Below are 20,293 nucleotides of genomic sequence, written 5' to 3' on the forward strand. Positions count from 1 at the left end.
AAAAAAGAGCTGTTCAGTTACAACCACTTGAGTGTCCTATAAACTGGGCATCATGATTCTGTGGATTTCTGAAAAGTTTATCACACAGAGGAATAGACAGCAATCCAGAGACTACACAGATTGAGAAAATTCATTTATTCTCCCCCTTTTCCTCACTTTTCAAAGAAATCCACCACAAATACCATCCAAGTTAGAATATATTAGTATGCTACTGCTTTTTTAAAAAAGCATGACAAAATGTATAGTTGAAGACAATATTAATTGACAGATCTGTCATGTTCACTTAGGATCCTTATGATTATGGGACAGTGATAGTTAATTTGCCGGCTAATGAAGGTATTAACTGAAATAATGAAAACAAGAACTGATCAGTGCGTATGCCTTCTCTTTAAAAGCCAGTTGTCAATAAATAGGTAGTGTTCTTCATTGTCATGTGGGAATGACTCTACTCTCTACTTACTTGGGCTTCCGAGTTTTCATGATTTTAGGGTGCTGGATGGCTGAGATTTTTTTGGGAAAACAAGACTGTTAAAGGTGAGAGCTTAGTTTACAAACATGTTAATTTAGAGCATGCTATGTTTCAATTTTATGCTTTAACAGGTTGTCACCCCAGTTGCATGCCTTAATGTCTAACATTCTTTTTTCCCCATAAGAGGAACTATTAATGAACACACTATAATCAAAAATCAAGTCTTTATACCACCTATATTAAATCACCTGTTACATTAAAAGGCATGATCTGGGTTAAGTACATAACACCATGTTAGAACATACCTAAAATAAGAGGTTTTAATCAACTATGCTGTTGCTTAAATACCACTTTTCCGACGTAACTCTGCATTGGATTTTTTTAACATATCTCGGTATCTTAAAAATATAGAAATTAAAATAAATTATTCTTATATATTTCTTTATATCAAAGAAGATTCTTCAAACTTACAAAAAACAGTCCAGAGGTAAATACGTGTCATATCCCACTAGTCAAGAATTTAAAGTAACTGACATTATTTCCAAGTAGTTAGCTTCTTTGAACATACAGTTTATTGCCGCCTCTTCATTCATTACTTAGCTCACAGAAAGAGGAAAGACCATTTTATTTCAGAAAAATGTCTCTCGACAGAGTGGACAGGTGGATTTGTTGCTGGATGTGAACCATTTGTACTGAAAAAGAAATACAGCTGTTTAATACACGAATGCAAGCAGAACATCAGGAACACTGTTTTATCACCAATAACAGCCATTATTTGCCAATGAATATAACTATCAAAAACATTAACTAGACTTCACAAAACCCAACAAGAAGCAGTAAAAAAAAAGCTTCCACTTGTATATGTATGCATGTATTTATATAGGTACATATTTGTATATGTATATACACATACTACACACACGCGCAATACTAAAGTTTTATTCTAAAAAAACCTGACATCAAGGAATTTTCACCCAGTCTCATTTTAGAATCAAAAGCATTTTTAAAGCAGCACTAACTCCTCCGTTGTATGGCCAACACAGATGACAACCTGTTCCAGTATATTCTGTAACCATACAACCAGTGCCTGGGATGACCTGGATATAGTTAAATGTTCATTATCCCGACCAGCACGGTTTACTAAACAGCATGCTGCATAAATTAAATGGAACCTCTTCTCCTCCCGTATCTGAGCTGATACCAACATGATGCCGTTGCTAGACCCTAGATGTAATGGCTTATGTCTTAGTGAACACAGAAAGTACAGTTCTTATCTGTGAAGTGTAGCAACCCCTCTCTCATTACATGCCCTTACAGCTTAGTATAAAATCCATACAAATAATTTATGAGTTCACTTAATCCCAAAGACATAACGGTATTACAACAGAAGTTCCTGGTTCAAACTAGAAATGGGTATTTTGCCCATTTAAAAAGATTTAGTCTAGGTACTTACCAAGCAAGCTGAATGAAACTTTTTCCTGCATGTTCTGCAAGTTCTTTTGGGAAGAGAATAGTTGGAACCATGAATGACCGAGAAACAGATCATGCAATCTTCAACACCCTCAAAACATTTATCCACATTATTTTTCCACAAAGACAAGCCTTCCATAATACTTCCATTCTAGCAGAGGGAAAAGTGCTGTTAATAATGTAGAATTCTTTCAGAACATTCTTACTGTTATTCATAAGCATGTGAAGGAAACAAACCCTGAAGACTTTATAATCTGAAATTATATGCAATATATGCAGTGAATAATTTATAAAGCCAAGACATGAAATACAGATTACAGTCTAATCTACAGCAATGCAAGCATTCATCACAATGAAAAGAATGCACTTAGGAGCACTTATAAGGAGATGTTAAAATTTTCAATCACTGCCTTGTTTTGTTCTAACCACAGATGATGCAACTTCAGCAACCACCAATCTTTTAGAGAATTCACGTACTGGGTTTTTGGTTTTGTTTTCTTTTTCAAATTGTAGTTGAGATAGCATTGCCACATGGGGTGAACACTGGCCCACATCTTAAGAGATCTAAATTCTGAACTTTGGCTATGAATTTAACAGAACTTATTAAGCAGATAATTTTACCTCTCTGTTTCAGCATCTGGAGAAAAGCAGATGGCAAGAATGACCAATTTTATGAAGTCCTTTGAGATCTACTGATGAAATCTATTATACAGAGCTAAATAACACTGCATTACTAGGAATACAACTTAGCGTTGTGATAAGTGGTGCAGAGTCTAGTTGGAGGCCTGTAGCTAGTGGTGTGCCCCAGGGGTCAGTGCTGGGTCCAGTCTTGTTCAACATACTCATCAATGACCTGGATGAAGGGACAGAGTGTACCCTCAGCAAGTTTGCTGACGATACAGAACTGGGAGGAGTGGCCGATGCACCAGAAGGCTGTGCTGTCATTCAGCGAGACCTGGGCAGGCTAGAGAGTTGTGTGGAGAGGAACCTAATGAAATTCAACAAGGGCAAGTGTAGGGTCCTGCACCGAGGGATGAATAACCCCAAGCACCAGTACAGGTTAGGGGTTCACCTGCTGGGAAGCAGCTCTGCAGAGAAGCACCTGAGAGTCCTGGTGGACAACAAGCTCTCCACGAGCCAGCAGTGTGCCCTTGTAGCCAAGGCGGCCAGTGGTATCCTGGGGGGCATTCAGAAGAGTGTGGCCAGCAGGTTGAGGAAGGTGACCCTCCTCCTCTGCTCTGCCCTGGTGAGACCACACCTGGAGTCCTGTGTCCAGTTCTGGGCTCCCCAGTTCAAGAAAGACAGGGAACTACTGGAGACAGTCCAGTGGAGGACTACAAGGATGATGAGGGGACCAGAGCATTTCTCTTACGAGGAAAGGCTGAGAGCGCTGGGTCTCTTTGCCTGCAGAAGGGAAGACTGAGAAGGGATCTCATCAATGCTCACAAATATCTAAAGGGCCAACGTCAAGAGGATGGGGCCAGACTCTTTTCAGTAGTGCCCAGCGGCAGGACAAGGGGCAACGGGCACAAACTGGAACACAGCAAGTTCCACCTGAGTACGAGGAAAAACTTCTTTACTCTGAGGGTGACCGAGCAGTGGGACAGGCTGCCCAGAGAGGTTGTGGAGTCTCCTCTGGAGATATTCAAAACCCACCTGGACGCAATCCTGTGCAACCTGCTCTAGGTGATCCTGCTCTAGTGGGGAGTTGGACTAGATGATCTCCAGAGGTCCCTTCCAACCCCTACCATTCTGTGATTCTGTAATACTTTTCTATTATGAGGAGTTTTCAAAACTATGGGCTTTCTCTAAACTCACCTGATGTGTAAGGTATGTGCTTAACTGTAGCATCCAATTGCGCCATTGCTGTACAGCCACACCAACTCTCTTTCCACTCTCAACTGTTATGGATCCCAGTGGGTAATTTGATGGAAGCTGTATTATTAGTTCAATAAATATATCATCAACTGAATAGGTAGCAATGACTTCCCGTGCCGCAGACCGAGCTTTTACCTATGAAAAAAATGCACATACTAAAAAACTCCACAGAGAGATATGCACCATCTTTAGTCTTTTTATATATATATATAAAAATACTTCACTATGTGTGCATAATTAAATAATTATGCATAATGTGCATAATAAAATAATTAAATAATTTTCCTAAACCAGGAAAACACTTTTCTCAAAGAAAATAAAAATCCATACATATCTTGGCAAACCAAAAAGAAATTACCAGCCATTTTTCAATCTACTGATTAATTACATTTTTTAATAAACCAGAAAGAAGTATATTGATAGCAGTATCTTCCACTTACCTCCTCCACGTCTCCAACATCATAAACCCCATTCTTTTCTATTTCTTTTTCCAAACAGAATACTAATAAACATCAATTTAATATATCGATACCAAGCTAATTATGTTTTCATCAGGCATTTAGAACAACAAAAATGCAATCATATAAAACACTGTAATACAATCTGGTTCTGAGAAGTAACATTTCTTAAAAAACTAAAGTAAATTAAAAAAAAGGGCAGCAAGTCTTACTAACCGTCATGCCATTAAATAACTGTGTGCTAGTCTGAACAGAAGATATTTCCTGTGAAGAAAGCACGCTGCTGACATATTTGCTTGTAAATTTATCTACAACATTGAAGACACGTTTCTCACAGCTGTTCCACCAAAGCCTGACCATGGCCGGCAAGTCTTTCAGCGTTATACGGTACACAGAGCAGGCCAAGTGTGGAATCTGGGATGACAGGACTCCTGTCCCTGGGAGGGAAAGAAAGGATGTTGAAATGCTCTAACACATTAGTCACCAATGTTGGTTCCTCCACACCACATAAAAAAATTTTGATACCAACATAACTGTGATAATTGGAATTTCATGTACATGCTCCTATATTTGCTACTACAAGTGCTTGCTTGACTCTGCCTTCCTCCATCAATCTGGTTTCATTTGTTCTTAGACTAACACTTCACAACTGGAAATACATCTTCTAATTTAGAGATGAAGTCTAGGTGGATTACTAGAAATCAACAATAATTTTATATTCTAGAAGTTACAAACTGCTCACTTTGAAGTGAACAAACAGTAAGATACTTGGAGCATGTTTGAAGTTTGCAGTGTTCTACAGAAATGCATAAAGAAATAAAGGAAATCTTCCTCTTGGGATGTTATGTTAGTAATTCTTTCTGTCACCCAGATAAATTGTTCTGCAGCATACAGTGATGTTCAAGCAAAAAATTAAGAAATGGAAACTCAGTCTCTTTGCTTATGTATATACAGGTACCTAAAATAACAATTTCAATGAAATAACTTTAAAAACTAATTGTCTTTTTCATGTTTCTCAGCTAAAAAAACCCCCAATGTATCTGGTTTGTAATGGTTGCTTAACTGGGTCTTCTGAAGAGCATGATGAAAACAACATGCAATTTAATGTCTCAAACATTTAAAAAAATATATATGAAAAAATATTTTATTTGGTTTTATTTATCTATTAAAATAGAAGAAAAAAATTAGGAATTCCATTTACCATTAAAAAATATCTAGAAGCAGCGGAGAAGTCCCAGAATAGATCACACATTTTTAGTATCTTGGACCTTTGCATACATTCAGGATTGAGATAGGACAGAAATAATGCATTGCAACTAAGTGAATAATCTAAGCATTTCCTGGTTTGTTTGGGGTTTTTTCCCCCCTTAATTTTTCTAATAAACATTTCAAGTTTGGTTAAGCTTCAAATAAGGAGTGTTAGCCAAAGGTTTTTAGACATATGTATGTATTTGTATGTGTGTATCTATTTTATAGATAAGATTTTCTAAATATGTACTTTTAAGCAGAAAAGCATATTTAAACTTCAACAATATCAAAACTCTCTCAAATGCACAAATACAATTTTTACTAACCTTTCACATCTAAATGAAGCTCTTCAGTAAAGAAGGTTTTTGTGTCCTTATTTGGAACTTCTGAAGTTGGCCCAGAAAAGACAGGGTTTTCAGGCATAAGCCGGAACAAGTGATAAAGCAGTTTATTCAAGCTTTTAGTTCTTCTAAGGTATTGTGAGTAAAGAACTCGTAGCTGATAGCGTTAAAAAAAAAAAAACAAACCACAAACACAAAATACAGATGAGATTTAACAAATATAGCTTACTCTGTAAATAATACAGATATGTTCCTGTAGGGAGCAAAAGCAAGACTGTGATTCAGAACAAGTGTTTATAAGAGTGATTTAGTTCTCTGCACTATTTTGAATGATTAGAACATCATAAAATGTAGCAAGCTTGTTTGAAAATGCAAGAAAGAATCATCTATTAATGAATCTTAATTCTTTATTACTCTAATATTACCACCCTTAACTACTGCAGTGCAGAAATCTAAGTCAATGGATACTTTCAGAATTCCACTAATTCCACAAAAACAAGAGGTAGGAAGATATATAATTAAAGGAATAAAAAAGGCTGGATGAAACTTCAAGATTCAAACCAAGTAAGTATGTTAAGAAATGTAGTTAAAAGGAGAAGACTCTGAACATATACCTGAGAAGAAGCTGCTTTGAAGAAAGCCAATGTTAACTTCCAAGTGAGAAGATATCCTAGAACAAGGCAGAACTCATCGCTTAGGGGCTGAATAACTGCAAATTCTCCAACCGGAATGCATTCCAGAATGTTTTCTAGCAAGAACTCTTGAGTGGCCAGGACAGACATAAGTGCCGCTGGAGGTGATCTATGGAAAAATGTTATCTGGCATAGTAAACTCAAACCTTGAGCAGAGCATTAACTGAATTTATATTCACAGCTTCCCTAGAAAAGTCATGTTAGTAAAGCCATGTATGTAGAACATAAAAGGGGCCTTTTATCACAGGAAAATTTACTTTCAGATTCACACATTAGGGCTAGATTTTAAGATTTTTTTTTCTGTCCTGAAAGGTACAGAATGCTGATCACTTAGTCTGAAAGTGGTCTATGGCTGAGCTGATTTAACCTACATCAAGGACAGCTGGTTTGCTTGCTTTCTTTGTCAAGTCACACCAACAAAGGAGCAACTGAACAATGGATCTCTTAATCATTGAATGTGTTTGGTTTGGATTAAAAGCCTTTTGCAGCTCCATAGTAAGGAAAGGTATCCATCATTGGGCTGAGGTAAAAAAAAAATATTTTTTTTTTAAAAATCTGCTACCGTATTTCCTCTTCAAACTGTTGACGTTATCAGATTCAAGCTGTATAAAACACCCAGGTCAATTTTGGAGGTTCAAGAAACTGAAGTTACCTGTGCAGCTGGACACATTCTGAATACAGCAGTCCAGTAAAAATCTTTCAAGATTTTACAATATAAAGCATATATGTTGCACTTCCTCTAGTAACTGTACCTAGAAAACAACTGCAAATATTGTTTCCAGTTTTAGCGCAAAGGCAGATTTAACCAATTATATTGAATATTTTCAATATTTATGACCCTATTGTCATAGCCATGTCATTTTTTTTCTTTTAACATCTCCTGACAGACAACTACTTTGCTGCAAATCTCAACTCTTAAAATGCTTTTTAAAAATGTGGAAAACAATTGTAAAAAACCACAAGGAAAAAAATACCCACAATGCCGATTCCTCCTCTTCGTCACCATAAGATTTGAGATCTTCATCATCAAATTTAGGCAATTCAGGCATTAATCTATAGAAATATGGAAAGGAAGTCACACTGAATTTTTACTATTTTAATATATGTGATGTTCTTTGCTTATCAACAACAATATTAATAATAAGCCATAACATAATGGCAGTTATTCCTTAAAAACAACACAGAATCTTTAAGAGACATGTCACCACTGCAGAGATGGTTCCTGAATGACAGCCAACAAGCATGGAGCCTTGCTCAGTTTTTTTCCAGACCCAAATCATGCTGAAATAAACTTCTCTATCAGAATAAAGCTATCGCAGCTTTATGCCTCAGTATAAGTGAAAGATAATAGTAGCTTCTTATGCTTAAGTCAGCTGCCTCGCAATCTGCGTTTTGAGCAGTCAAATGCACATACTATTTTTCAGATTCTGTATTCTCTCTTTTGCTGTTAGTGATATCCAAAAAGTTCACGAGAATACTACACATTTTTATTCACTTTCTTAACTTCTTATCTAAATTAGTGAAAATAAAAAGGTCATACTATTTACTGATACTGTCAGACCCGTATCAAACCCGGAATATTTCAGTTAATAGTTTAGGATTCTACAAGTGTTAAAATAGGGGCTAAAAATAAATAGCTTTATAGTTATGATACTGATATCTATGTAACTATGGTACAGAAAATAAAATTGTATCTTCATGTACTGCAGTAAAATTTATCAGTATATATTTAGTCTACTTTTACAATTAAATTTAGCGTTTATAGATTTACATAACGTCCTCCAATACAGAACACAAATTGCCCAGTTAATGATTTTCTCCCATAGCGGAACATGACTTTGCTAAACCTACATCTATAAACGCATCTCCTACAGCACATTAAAAAAAAAAAAAGCTGGGGGGGAGCAGGAGGTGAGGGAAGCAAGAAATTTGTTGATTCTTACTTATACAACATATGGTAGACAGAAATCTGTACAGGTCTAGCCCGGAAAAGCAACAATGGAGATAACGTATTTAGGAGAGTCTGGAGTTTATCTGGAAGATTTGTTTTCTGTCCTGCAACAAACTTTGCTGGCAATTTATGGTTTAACAACTGGTCCTTCGAGATGTAAGTTAGAGCTTCACCCAAAGACGTTAACACAGAGTTCTGAAAAGAGCCTTCAGATGCATTTTTGGTTTCTCCTATTTAAAATAGAGAAAGACAAGCTGTGATACAGAATGTATGGATGCTAACATAAACAAGCATTCCTAGAAACAACCCAGACTGTGCTTATCAGAATCTTAAGAATCACAATGTTAAGTGCAATTACTTTACTAATTAGCATGTAAGTGTTCAAAAAAGTTATTTTTTATAAACTCCGTTGACATAACATTCCTATAAATTTAAAAATCCGGCCCGTCAAGTTCTATTTCCAACTAGCCTAACAGGTACCACTATAACTCTCCTTGCCATATACGTGCCTGTGACTTTCGCCAACAAAGGTAACAGCAAATTGTGAATTCCCTCAGAAAAGAATTCTTTCCATTCACTGATCAAGTTCACAGGAAGGTTTTCAGTAGTTTCAGGAGCTGCAGCTTCAAAGTAAGCGCTAAGTGCAGATGCCAAGTCACAACTGACACAAGCAAAAATCTGCACAAGCGGGACATGATAAAGGGAATGGTTTTCACTTGTTGTCTAGGAGAAAGGAAAAAAAGAGGAAGATTTCTTAACCATAAATTTGCTTTAGAATATCTGTTTCACATTCCCTGTCTATACCAGAATTTGTAATTTCAAACACTCAATTGCAAAACTTAGTCAGACTTACTGAAATTAATTTCCAAGCCACATTTAGAATCCTGGATTGCTTCCCTTATACGACCTGCTTTATAATGACAGAAAGAAACTACCACCAAGTGGATTCAAACAGAAATGTACGCAGCTGTAGCTTATCTGTAGCACTTGTGCAGCCAAGTGAGCCAAAACTGATATGTGAAGTGCTCTCACTTTTCTCTCCCAAACATAAAAGCTGTACCAATATCATACTTGTATTTCCAACTTGCAATAGGAAATTGACAATACACTATTGTAAACTGGAAATTACTGAAGTGGCTATCAGAGTATGTCCTCTCCCCCAACACAACTCCTTTTTATTTTTATTCTGACTAGTTTCCCCCAAAAAAGAGTATCACTAAACATTAAAAATATTCCCAGGCACTTAATCTACGTAACAAGTTTTTCATACAAGTTTGTTGTTTGGTTGGGTTTTTTTAAATAAATTAAAAAAAATAGTTTTGAGGCACATACAGCATAGGTAAGAAGATTAATCCTCAGATTAAGAAAGGGCATGTGGAAGATTCTGGCCTGCCCTTCCAGGTGTTCACTCAGACCTGTTTTCTAACAGTGTTAGAATATAATTTTGATGTTTTACATGATCAGTTAGATGTTGAAATGCAAATACTGCTATTCATTCAGTTAATTTTTATATGTCATGTTAGACTTTGGTCTTAAAGGGTTACTTTTTTTTCAACAGAGACTTACAGCAGACATATTTCAAAATTATTCTCCAATTACCAATGCCATTACTAAACATCATATTACTTCAAGAGTGAGGTAATTTCATCTCTATATAGAAAAACAAACAGAAGATGTAGTATTGCTTGTGCTGTTAAGCCACACGACCTCTGTCAAAGTTCAATGACAAAAGGATTTTGTGCAAATTTTTTTAACATTGTGTCAAATATTTGCTAAGCTGAGATGACCATGTCCCTGCCATATGCAGGGAATAATCTAAAAAGGTAAGTACATCAAAAGTGAAGATGCAACATTAGCACTCATGTGGTAGGTAAAATTTACTTTCATGGTTCTGTATTTTGATGGAGATGCTTTTTAAAAGAAGTTATCTTTGAAATGCTGAGTACCCAGCTATTAATATTAATCATTATTCTAAAGTACTAGAAAGTTAACACATACATGAGATAAAATAAGCTAAAACTGTTAAGACCACTGTGTTCTAAAATCTAAGAAAGAATTGTTAGGAACAATCTGATTTCCATTCCTCTTGGCAATCCTCATGCATCTTTGTTCAAATTTAATTTCTATGCGGCATAGCTTCTACAACGTTTTACTGTATCATCCAGATACCCAACTTTCCACTTCATAAACAGATAGGTGAACTTTTAACATAAAGCTTTCAAAGATTTAGGATTAAATGTCAATCAGACAGCCCAATAAGTTTATAAAAATTTAGTTATTTCCCAAACTACTGTTTTAGCTCCCCCTCCCCTGCATCAGTCCGGTAGGTTCAGAGGGCATCAGGAGGATCCTCTTAAAAGCTGCAATGCAATTGTTGGTAAGAGTCTCTTTCATATTACCTCTAACCAAGCCAGCATGGAGCACATGATAAAGTCCCATTCATTATCGGCCAAAGGAGCTGTGGAATACTTCAGCAACAAGGGAAGGTAACGGATCATCTCTATGTTGAAACCGAGCAACTGAGCACTTGTTTCTTTCAGATTGCTGTAATAAAAATACAACTAAAGCTTACATATCTTCATGTTGTAGACACGAGTATTTATATTCTTGCCTTCACTCCTCTTAGGACAAATTAGTCTTGCACCAGGCTCTGCCCAATGTGCTTTTGACGCTCTGTCTTTCAAAGTTAGAATGCTACATTAACTGCCAAGTCTAAATAAGTCAGTCAACAGGTACAAAACAGACTATCAGAGTTACTTGCTCATTTGCATGTTATAGATTCCTGAAGTTGTACAATTTACATATTCACTCAAGTAATAGATAAACTATGAAATTTAGCAATTTTAACTGAATCAATGCAAGAAAAATAATCATTTAAGTTACAAATTTTAAAAATAAAATATAAGCCCTCAAGTGTCCAAATAGTGTAAATTATTTCGAGACTTTGTTGCCTGGATTCTTCTTACTATACTCAAGATAAATGAATCTCAGTAAATTTTCAGTCCTTGCTGGAAGCTCTCCAAGTTACATTTTCAGGTCCAGAATTTTAAAACACAGACACCTAAGTTTGGAAAACTTGGAATCCAAGTTTTCTTTCTGCTACCTAAATAAGCAATCAGAATTTGGAACTGAGTATCCAGCAATACCTACAAAAGTTGGTCAGTTCTGAATGTTTTTGAAAACAGTTGACATCTAGGTGCATTAAAAATAACTCCTAGTTTCCCAGCCTCCAACTGCTCGGGTAATTTTCTTCAGTATGAGTTATAATATACCTGCCTTTAAGTATCTAAAACCGAGGGATGCAGTTCTACAAAAGCTTAAAAACATAATATTAGAGCAGTAGATTGTGGTTATAACTTACAAATTGATTTTGTTGATACTGTTTGAGTTAATAACAACTCTGTATTTTTAAACTCTTGTTCTCTTGTCTTAGAAATTAAAAAAAAAAAGGTCAAATTATCTCAAAGTTGCACCCACCAGCTAAAGAGAAAGCTGTCCTCATTATCGTTTTTCCAAGATATTATGATTTTTAGTATTCCAGGTAGTAGATGATCACAATCAATACTTCTGTCATTCAAGCAGGAGTTCAAAATGGAAAGACACCCAAATGCTCCTATAACATAAGAAAAATATCATACTCAATAGGTCTTAATTATCAAGACAAAACAAACATTAGAATTTGTGTCAATTGACTGGATCATTTTATTTGAACTTAACATTAATATCATAAGACAGTTTGGATAATACCTAAGCTTTCTTCTTTGAACACTTAATTCAGAGATGCCATTGTTAAATCAAAAATACTATATCCAACCCAAACACAAAAAACCCTCCAAAAACAAAACAAAAAAAACCCCTCAAACCAACAAAAACTCCTATAAGACTAATTGTTGGTTTATACAATTACCAAAAAGGAAAAATACCTGCTTAGATTTACATCTATTCGTTCTACTAAAAATGTAGTATGCTAAGCAATAATTTGGACAGATAATTCAGTAAATGTAACTGCGAGTTGTGAATTCCAATATTATTATAAGAGTGTTAACTTTTACTTTCAGAGTGAAGTACTACTGTTGCATTAGTACTGTCTTCCATTTTTAAGGAAAAGCGCACGTATCTAGATTTCTTGGAGAACATTTCTTACAAGCACAATGACAAAGAGCTGAGTTAAAGTACCATATATGCATAGCAAAAACAAACAAAAAACCTACTTCACTTAAGCAGCAGTGCCATGATTTACAAGAACTTTATCAGTACCTTCCTGATCTGAAACAAAAATTAAACCATGAATGGTAAGCCTACAATCTATGTCACACTTAATGGGAAAATTTGGGTATATATTGTCTGCTCTGGAATTCCTGGGAAAATGAGAAGCAGCAGAAAGGAAAATGCAGATCAGCGTTACAAACAAGAGCACTCCACAGCAGGGGAGGAGTGAGGATTCTTTTTCCCATTTTCTGTTTAAAGTTTTAGACACATTTGGTTGGTTCACCAGTTCACTCTGAAAGCCAGGAAGGCTCAAGCAAGTCCAAAAACTAAGAGTTAGGGAAGCTACCACAGTAAAAAGATTCAAGATTCCTCGCAAGTGCTGCATGACACTAACACTGACAATTTTCACACTTTGAGGGCACCAGTTTGAAGAACTCATCTGAAAACCGGAGGACAATGCCAAGGGACAGATGTCCACAGTTTAAAGTCACCAAATATAGTTTTTTCTATTTAAGTAAACACAGTCCTGTTAAAAAACACAAAAATCAACTCTGAAGTTTTTATATAGCTGATTAATAAAAGTATGTGCAAGAAAGCACAAAAGTAGTACTCAGAAAAAAGTTCTTTCTTTTAAACGACACCTAATTCAAACACGTAGAAAGACTGTGTGAGCATTTCCAAAGAATTTTCTTGTAAAGCAACAAGTTTGTGAAAATAAAAAGGTTTTCTAGAGGATATTCAAAGCAATATAATAATGCATCTCAATCACCTCTAAGTAATTTTTCAAAAGCTGCTGAAAGCGTACGTACAGCAGTTCTGACTCAGCACACTCTGTCCCAGCCACTGGAAGAACTACTCAAAAATTATACATAAACTGTGAAAGAGTTCTTGCTAAAGCATCTAAAGACAATCGTGACACTACTGGTTGACAACAGTAATATTTTTGCATCCTCTGTATAGCCTAAATGATTAATTTAAAACTTTGGTACTTACAAATGTGTTTAAATCAGACAGACCAAACAAGAAGTATGGCAATATCAAAATTCTGTTAACAATACCAGCCTAAATCCTTTAGTTCTAATTTTGTACCAGGCAGTATAGCTTCCGCTTCCTTAACAAGGCAGAAAACTACTACGCCAAACAGTCTAGAAGAAATACGCCAACTAGGAAGACATTTCTTTTGAGGAAAAACAATACTATTATAGTCAACAAGTTTTATCTAAAAGCAAACATTATTATAAAATAACATTCTTAAATTCTAACGAAGTGGGCTGAGGTAAGAATATACTCACCATCAGTGCTGGAAAGCTCTTTCTGTGTGCATGTCATAAGCTTGGCCACACAGTGGAAGACAAGTTCTTTCTTTTCTTCCTCAATTAAAAAAGGTGATAGACACTGAAGTGTATGCAATCTGCCCTCTGTTAATGGTAGAAACCTATTCATACAGGCAAAACATCAAGAATGAAACAACCCCAAAATTTTAACTAGTAAACAAAATGTCAATTGGTTCACAATGATCTCATATCCTATGATGTAGCTAATCCCCCACACTAAACTGAGTCTCACTTTCACATACCATACATATATATTACCAAATTTTCAGTCTTCATTCATCAGAATCAGTATCATTTAACATTATCAACAACATTTGCAACAAACTAAAAGTTTATAGGCAGCAGCATTAAGATACCCTTCTGTTGTCTTAAAAAGTTGTTTCTTCTCACAGGACACAGGGTTTTCCACACAAATTACTTTAGCCATGGTTAAGGACCAGAGTCTTCCATGTTCCTCTGATCTTCAAAGAAGAAGAAAGACCCTGGTTAATATGTACGGATGCACAGTTCACAACAAAAGCATTTGGATGAAGTTTGAATCAATATACGTAAGGAAATATGGTGGCACTTAACACTCTATATAATGCAAAATATGAAGACAGAGTGAAGAGTTGTTTTACTTGTTCTTACCTGTCAAATATTGTTTCCTGAAGACTAGCTGTATTACTAAGGGTACTGAACTTTTCGTATGTGATGTGCATTTCTTCTAACATACGAAGATATTCCAGAAGCAGATAAGGAGGATTCTCCAATTCTTCAATCCATTGTAATGAATACAACAGTTCTGCAACTAATTAAACAACAAAAGTTGTTGTTTACAAACAACTGTTGACCATATTCAGTGCATAACCAAGAAGTTTCAAGTCAAGATTTTGTTGGGTTCTGTTGTTTTTTAAAAATGTTTTTCATGCATTAAAAAGATTATATTTACATGCAATCTCAGGTGCTTCAGAGCATGAACTGGATATTTGCCATTGCATCATAAAATGTAAGAGAAGAAAAAGCTACAGTAATCTATCCTAGATGTTCAGGAACATTTAAAGCAAATCAAGCATGACAAGAACCCTAACTCCTCTCTATTCTCTCTTTTCTTTTTTTTTTTTTTTAATATGTATATTTCTTGCAGACAAGACAATCAAGATCTAAACCCAGAAAAACAAACAAACAAACAAATTTGATGCTAATAGTTAGCATGTGGTTTCTTCATTAGCTTACAAAGATCTACGGTGAACAATTACACTTCTCATCACAGTGAGACTTTTGGAGATAGAATTATTAATTTGTTAATGCTGGCTCTAATTTGAGCATTCTATAAACAAAATAAACAAGATTCCATCTGGTGGAATTAAGAAAAATTGCTGCCTCAAAATATCTTTACATTATGGCTAAACACCGAAGACATTTATTTGATGGCATGGACATCGTTCCTATTACCCACTCGTGCCAATGCACCACATGTTTTGGCAATGAACAACTTTGACTGTAAATTCAAACTTCTCCAAATTCAAAGTTCTGCTCAGATAGCACGTATATAATCACAAAAGGTCCTAGAAATATAAACACTATACTTGTGCTTACTTTTAAAGGAGAATTGAACTAAAAAACCCCCCAAAAAAACAACCCAAAAGGTAAAAGGATGATTTCTCATACCTATGTGCCAAACTTTAACTATTCATTTCTAATTATCAATTCAAGTTAATTTACAAGTACTATAAAATTAAATTCTTTTAAGTTTCACCATTGTAACTTACTGATATTGTCAATTTTTTTTCTTTCAGCATCATCATTTCCATGGACTATATCATTTTCCAATACAAGTAGCACCATTTTACTTAATAAGGCTGAAGTACACAGATGGCCCGGGAGTTTAGTTGTGCCACACAGCTTAACACATAATCCCAAGGGTTCACAATTCATACTAAGCCTTCCTTCCAAAAGAGGTTTATGCATCCACTGTAAAATATGCACAAAAACAGTATGAAAAATAATGGACATTTTAATGATGCATAGAAGAGCTATGATTGTTTAAGCTTGAAGAGTCAGAATTACTAAAAAATACCCAAGAAAGATACAAATTAACACCAAAAGCACAATGGTGTGAGGATGAACCACTACAGCATATTAAAAAAAACAACAATGTAAATGGACAGCAGTAACTTGAAACTGCACTGCTGTCTCAGAAATAAAAATGTATCTTTAGAACTCTATGCATTTTAAATGAAATACAGGAAGTTTATGTCCTTCCCCATTCTCCATTCTATATATGTCAGCATTTTGTTGATAGGCAGTATATCATGTTCCTCTGCACATATTGGTGTCTTTGACAAAATGAATCTTATAGAAGAATTAACTTAAAGATAAGAACACCTTCATGATGTATATTCCGTTCAGACAAAATTCCTGAATTGTAAAGTAAGTTGGTGGTGTTCTGCGCAGAAAAAGGTAATTTCATGGGTCTTTATTTTCTCCAATAGTACTGGATGGGGCCATAAATACGTATTTTGTCCTCTGTCATGGACAGAGGCTGAAAACAACCTTTGTACAGACATATGTGTATTCGTAACTGCAGTGTCACATCAAAATAAGGAATGCTTATCACCCTAAAGGGCAGAGACTTGAGGTAAGATTGACTACCATGTGCAAGTCCATTATCATTTCCATACCTCAGTGGATAGAGACTCGTGCAATTTCGCCCACTCAGCTTTGTTTGGCGTGACATGCTCAACATAAGTTCCCACAAGACATCCAGACTGTCCATCAGCTTCCATAAGCTTAGACAACAAATCACTAACTGCAGAGATCAAAATCTGAAGGCTGAGAAAAGGAGAAAACACTGCAAACAAGCCTGGCACTATCCAGTAAAAGCAAGACGCTTTATTTTACACTGATACAATGCTATACACATGCTATACCAATGACGTTTTAAGTTACGCTCTACTCACAGTTCTCACCACTGACAGGCTGAAAAACCTCTCAGTAATACAGATGCCAAATAAATAAAGAATAGTATATCACTGATCTTAGTTTGTTTTGGAGAACAACATATTACGAAATGGACATATACATCACAATTACCTTTTAACATCCAAAGAGGAAGACTGAATTTGATTCTTGACCCACAGTGCAGATTTATGCAAAAAAGTACTCTGTTTCTGCTTACTCCGAAGTTGACGCACAAGTGAATTTACACCAGACATCCAAGTGTGTTTTAATTTACATACAAGTAAATCTATTGTAGGGGGAAAAAAAAAAAAAAAACAACAACAACAAAATCCAGACAAGCAAAACCACCACAAACAGGTAAACTCAAATTACAACCTACAGCATACAGCAACAATCACATATTAAAGGTCCTAGAGCAGGAAAAGAATTCTCTTTTCTATGTGGTTACATGCAATAACTATCAAGGGCAAAAACAGAGTTTTGTTATTGTAGAGCAACTTTTAATTAACTCTGACACAGAGGTAATATTTATTTGAGGGTAGGAGTGATGTTCCTGTTGTCTACATATGTCCATATGGTCTTCAAAACCACTGATCTTTTTAAAATAGTGAAATACTGAACATTCACAACATCAATAGTCATTTGAAAAGCAGCAGTGGTTTTCCAGCTAGTGTTGTCCTACTTCACTTCTATGACAACACTGCAACTCTTTGTCCTTCGTATCTATGTCAGTAAATGCATATACCCATTTATCACTCTCTAATTCTGCATTCAAAGAATATAAATCAGGATCTCAGTCTGCAAACGAGACACTGGTGGGGAGAGGAACGGGTCACAATTTCTCAGAGCAACTTGACCAATAAATGGTTTCAGAATAATACGTGTATCTTTAATGAAGACATTTTTTCATACAATGCCCACACTGCAGAATGAATTAAAAAAAAAAAACGCTCATTCTTTGTACTTCATAAACCTTAAACAACTGATGTAACACTCCAGGAAGTGTGGAATATCACAGCCCCAAAGATAGCTGAAGCACAGGGATACTGACATTAAAAAAGTTTAAAAACCTTGTAAAGACATACAGGACTTGATGTTTAGTAGTAACTACTGGCACTGTAAATTAAAAGCATGAATTTTCACGGCAGTTACAGCTGCTAGTGCTCAACATTTGTGAACTCAATATTCTATTATATACTTTAATCTGTTTAATGAAAGAGAAGACTTTAGATGTAATCATAAACTACAAACAGGTTTGGTTGAAGTTCTTTTTCCAAATTACCTGTTAAGTGCGTAGCACCCTGCCTTTGAGCACACAGTTGGAATATGGTAAGCAGCAAGTCTTCCGAGGATGGCATCAGTAAACACTCTTTAACTGAGCTGAAAAAGCTTGAGGCTACATCGCAAATGAAAGATACTGATGGTTCAGTATTTCCAGCTTCAGAAAGATCCTTAGCTTTAGACAGAGCTGCTTGAAGTTTATCAATAATCCTCTCAACAAAAGTTTCACCAATCAAAGATTCTGTTGGGGAGAGGACAAAGACAGCATGCTTTGATTACTTGATAAACATGATCATTCAAAGATGTCATATTAGTATGTACTGATTTGTTTTTTATTTACTAATTTTGAATGCAAAATAAAGTGCAATGTAGTTTCAGTCTAATGTCTAAATGCTTTCTTTTCATTCTAAACACTCTTATTCCACAGTCACCTAGGATCACCTAGCCAAAGTTTCACTTTGCCAAACATCCTTTCTCTAAAACAGCTTAGACAAAAGTACATAAAACAGAGCAAGTGCAGAGTGATCCCTTCCACTGTTATGCCTTCCTAGCTTCTGGCAATCAACTGTGCTGGACCATTACATATAATTAACCCAATCAGACCGATCTTCCATGAATATGCTTAGTCCCTTTCTCACTGGATTTAAGTAGGGTAATACCATTTATTCTCAAACTCCACAGCATCCAGTGGCAGTAAGTTCCATTATTTAATTATGAACTGTATGAAGAAGTATACTTTTCTCTTTCCTCAAGCCTTCTATCTAAACATCTGTAAGCAACCTCCGGCTCTTCCGTTTAAAGAAACAACGAACAATTTCTTCCTATTTTTTTCCACACAAATTATGATATTATGGCTCTTTACCACAACCCCATCCCAAATCACTGTCATTGCAAGCTGAAAAATTCTAGTCTGTTTTATTGCCTCTACAAGCAGAAGTCACTGCATTTGCCTAACCATCCCCGCGATCCTTCTTTGGGCAAATTCTAATTCTATCACACATTTTTTCAAAAGCATATAGGTGAACAAGAATATGGTAGTGACCAAAACTAGAGGCAGTATTCAAGATATTGACACACCGTTATAATAATTTTCACTTGTCCTCTGTTCCTTTGACAGCAGCTCCTAATAACCTGTATCCCTTTTTCATTGCTGAGCACCAACCTGCCACTTACAGGGAGCCATTACAATGACTGAAGATCTCTTTTCTAACAGCTCAGAGCCTATCAGTTACAATTGTGTTCTGCTCCTGTATACTTTTGATATTTATTGGTTTGAATTTTGTTTGTAATTTTATCAGTTAATCATTCAGTACCACAAGACACTGCTATGGCTCTGTGAAGTTGCAGTCTTGATTACTCTGAATAATTTATCAGAAACAATTATCATCCTTTCAGTACTGAAAAGAGTAAAACCAAACGACCTTAACCTTTGAAACTTGAAAGCATCACAAATGTGCCCAGCATTCAGATAAACTGAAGTATGTTACCTCAGGGATTAAAGCAAATGCCGAGCTTAACAAAACATAAATGACAAGGTTACATGGAAAACATCAAGAACATTGAACTCCGCTGGAAGTCTGGATCACAGATACCACACACTACAAGGAAGAACTGAAATAGGATGTTATTAATAAAAAATAGAATACATATACAGCAAAAGTACACACACATAGTTTTTAAAATACATGAATCTAACTGAAAACGGCTCAAAGCAATTCATAGGTCTTGTAACAAGGCGTTACCAATGCACACATGGGTTCATTATCATTGATTTTTTATATTCCAGTTTTGAAGGTAAATTTCAGATGGTATGGTTAAAAAATTAATAATATTTTACAGAACACCAGCTAATAAATCAAACTTAACTTTTCCTCAAGTTTGCCAGACTCGCAAATCTGATTCTGTTCTTTAAACACTGACTTTTGTTTAGTAACGCAGACCAAAAAAATTTGCAATTTCGCTGCTGCAAGTTAGTGTTTACAAAATTAAACTGGACACCATTAAATGCCTGGGGTAAAA

General features: G+C 35.5%; 1 protein-coding gene across 1 annotated transcript in view; it reads right to left on the reverse strand.

Moving 5' to 3' along the window:
- Positions 1 to 1,018: 1,018 nt before the first annotated feature.
- Positions 1,019 to 20,293, reverse strand: part of LTN1 (listerin E3 ubiquitin protein ligase 1) — a 31,754-nt gene continuing 12,479 nt past the window's right edge. The window contains exons 13-30 of the mRNA XM_075770229.1: positions 18,276 to 18,515; positions 17,126 to 17,279; positions 16,714 to 16,864; positions 15,802 to 16,003; positions 14,681 to 14,840; positions 14,407 to 14,511; positions 14,009 to 14,151; positions 11,985 to 12,120; positions 10,907 to 11,051; positions 9,017 to 9,230; positions 8,500 to 8,737; positions 7,535 to 7,609; positions 6,479 to 6,665; positions 5,850 to 6,021; positions 4,492 to 4,712; positions 3,758 to 3,952; positions 1,923 to 2,090; positions 1,019 to 1,161 (exon numbers count right to left, since the gene is read on the reverse strand). Of these exons, the coding sequence (XP_075626344.1) occupies positions 1,099 to 1,161; positions 1,923 to 2,090; positions 3,758 to 3,952; positions 4,492 to 4,712; positions 5,850 to 6,021; positions 6,479 to 6,665; positions 7,535 to 7,609; positions 8,500 to 8,737; positions 9,017 to 9,230; positions 10,907 to 11,051; positions 11,985 to 12,120; positions 14,009 to 14,151; positions 14,407 to 14,511; positions 14,681 to 14,840; positions 15,802 to 16,003; positions 16,714 to 16,864; positions 17,126 to 17,279; positions 18,276 to 18,515 (2,969 nt within the window). The 3' untranslated portion in view covers positions 1,019 to 1,098. The remainder of the gene's footprint in view (positions 1,162 to 1,922; positions 2,091 to 3,757; positions 3,953 to 4,491; positions 4,713 to 5,849; positions 6,022 to 6,478; positions 6,666 to 7,534; positions 7,610 to 8,499; positions 8,738 to 9,016; positions 9,231 to 10,906; positions 11,052 to 11,984; positions 12,121 to 14,008; positions 14,152 to 14,406; positions 14,512 to 14,680; positions 14,841 to 15,801; positions 16,004 to 16,713; positions 16,865 to 17,125; positions 17,280 to 18,275; positions 18,516 to 20,293) is intronic.

This window comes from Balearica regulorum, chromosome 1 (assembly GCF_011004875.1).
Source record: "Balearica regulorum gibbericeps isolate bBalReg1 chromosome 1, bBalReg1.pri, whole genome shotgun sequence".
Lineage (NCBI taxonomy): Eukaryota > Metazoa > Chordata > Aves > Gruiformes > Gruidae > Balearica > Balearica regulorum.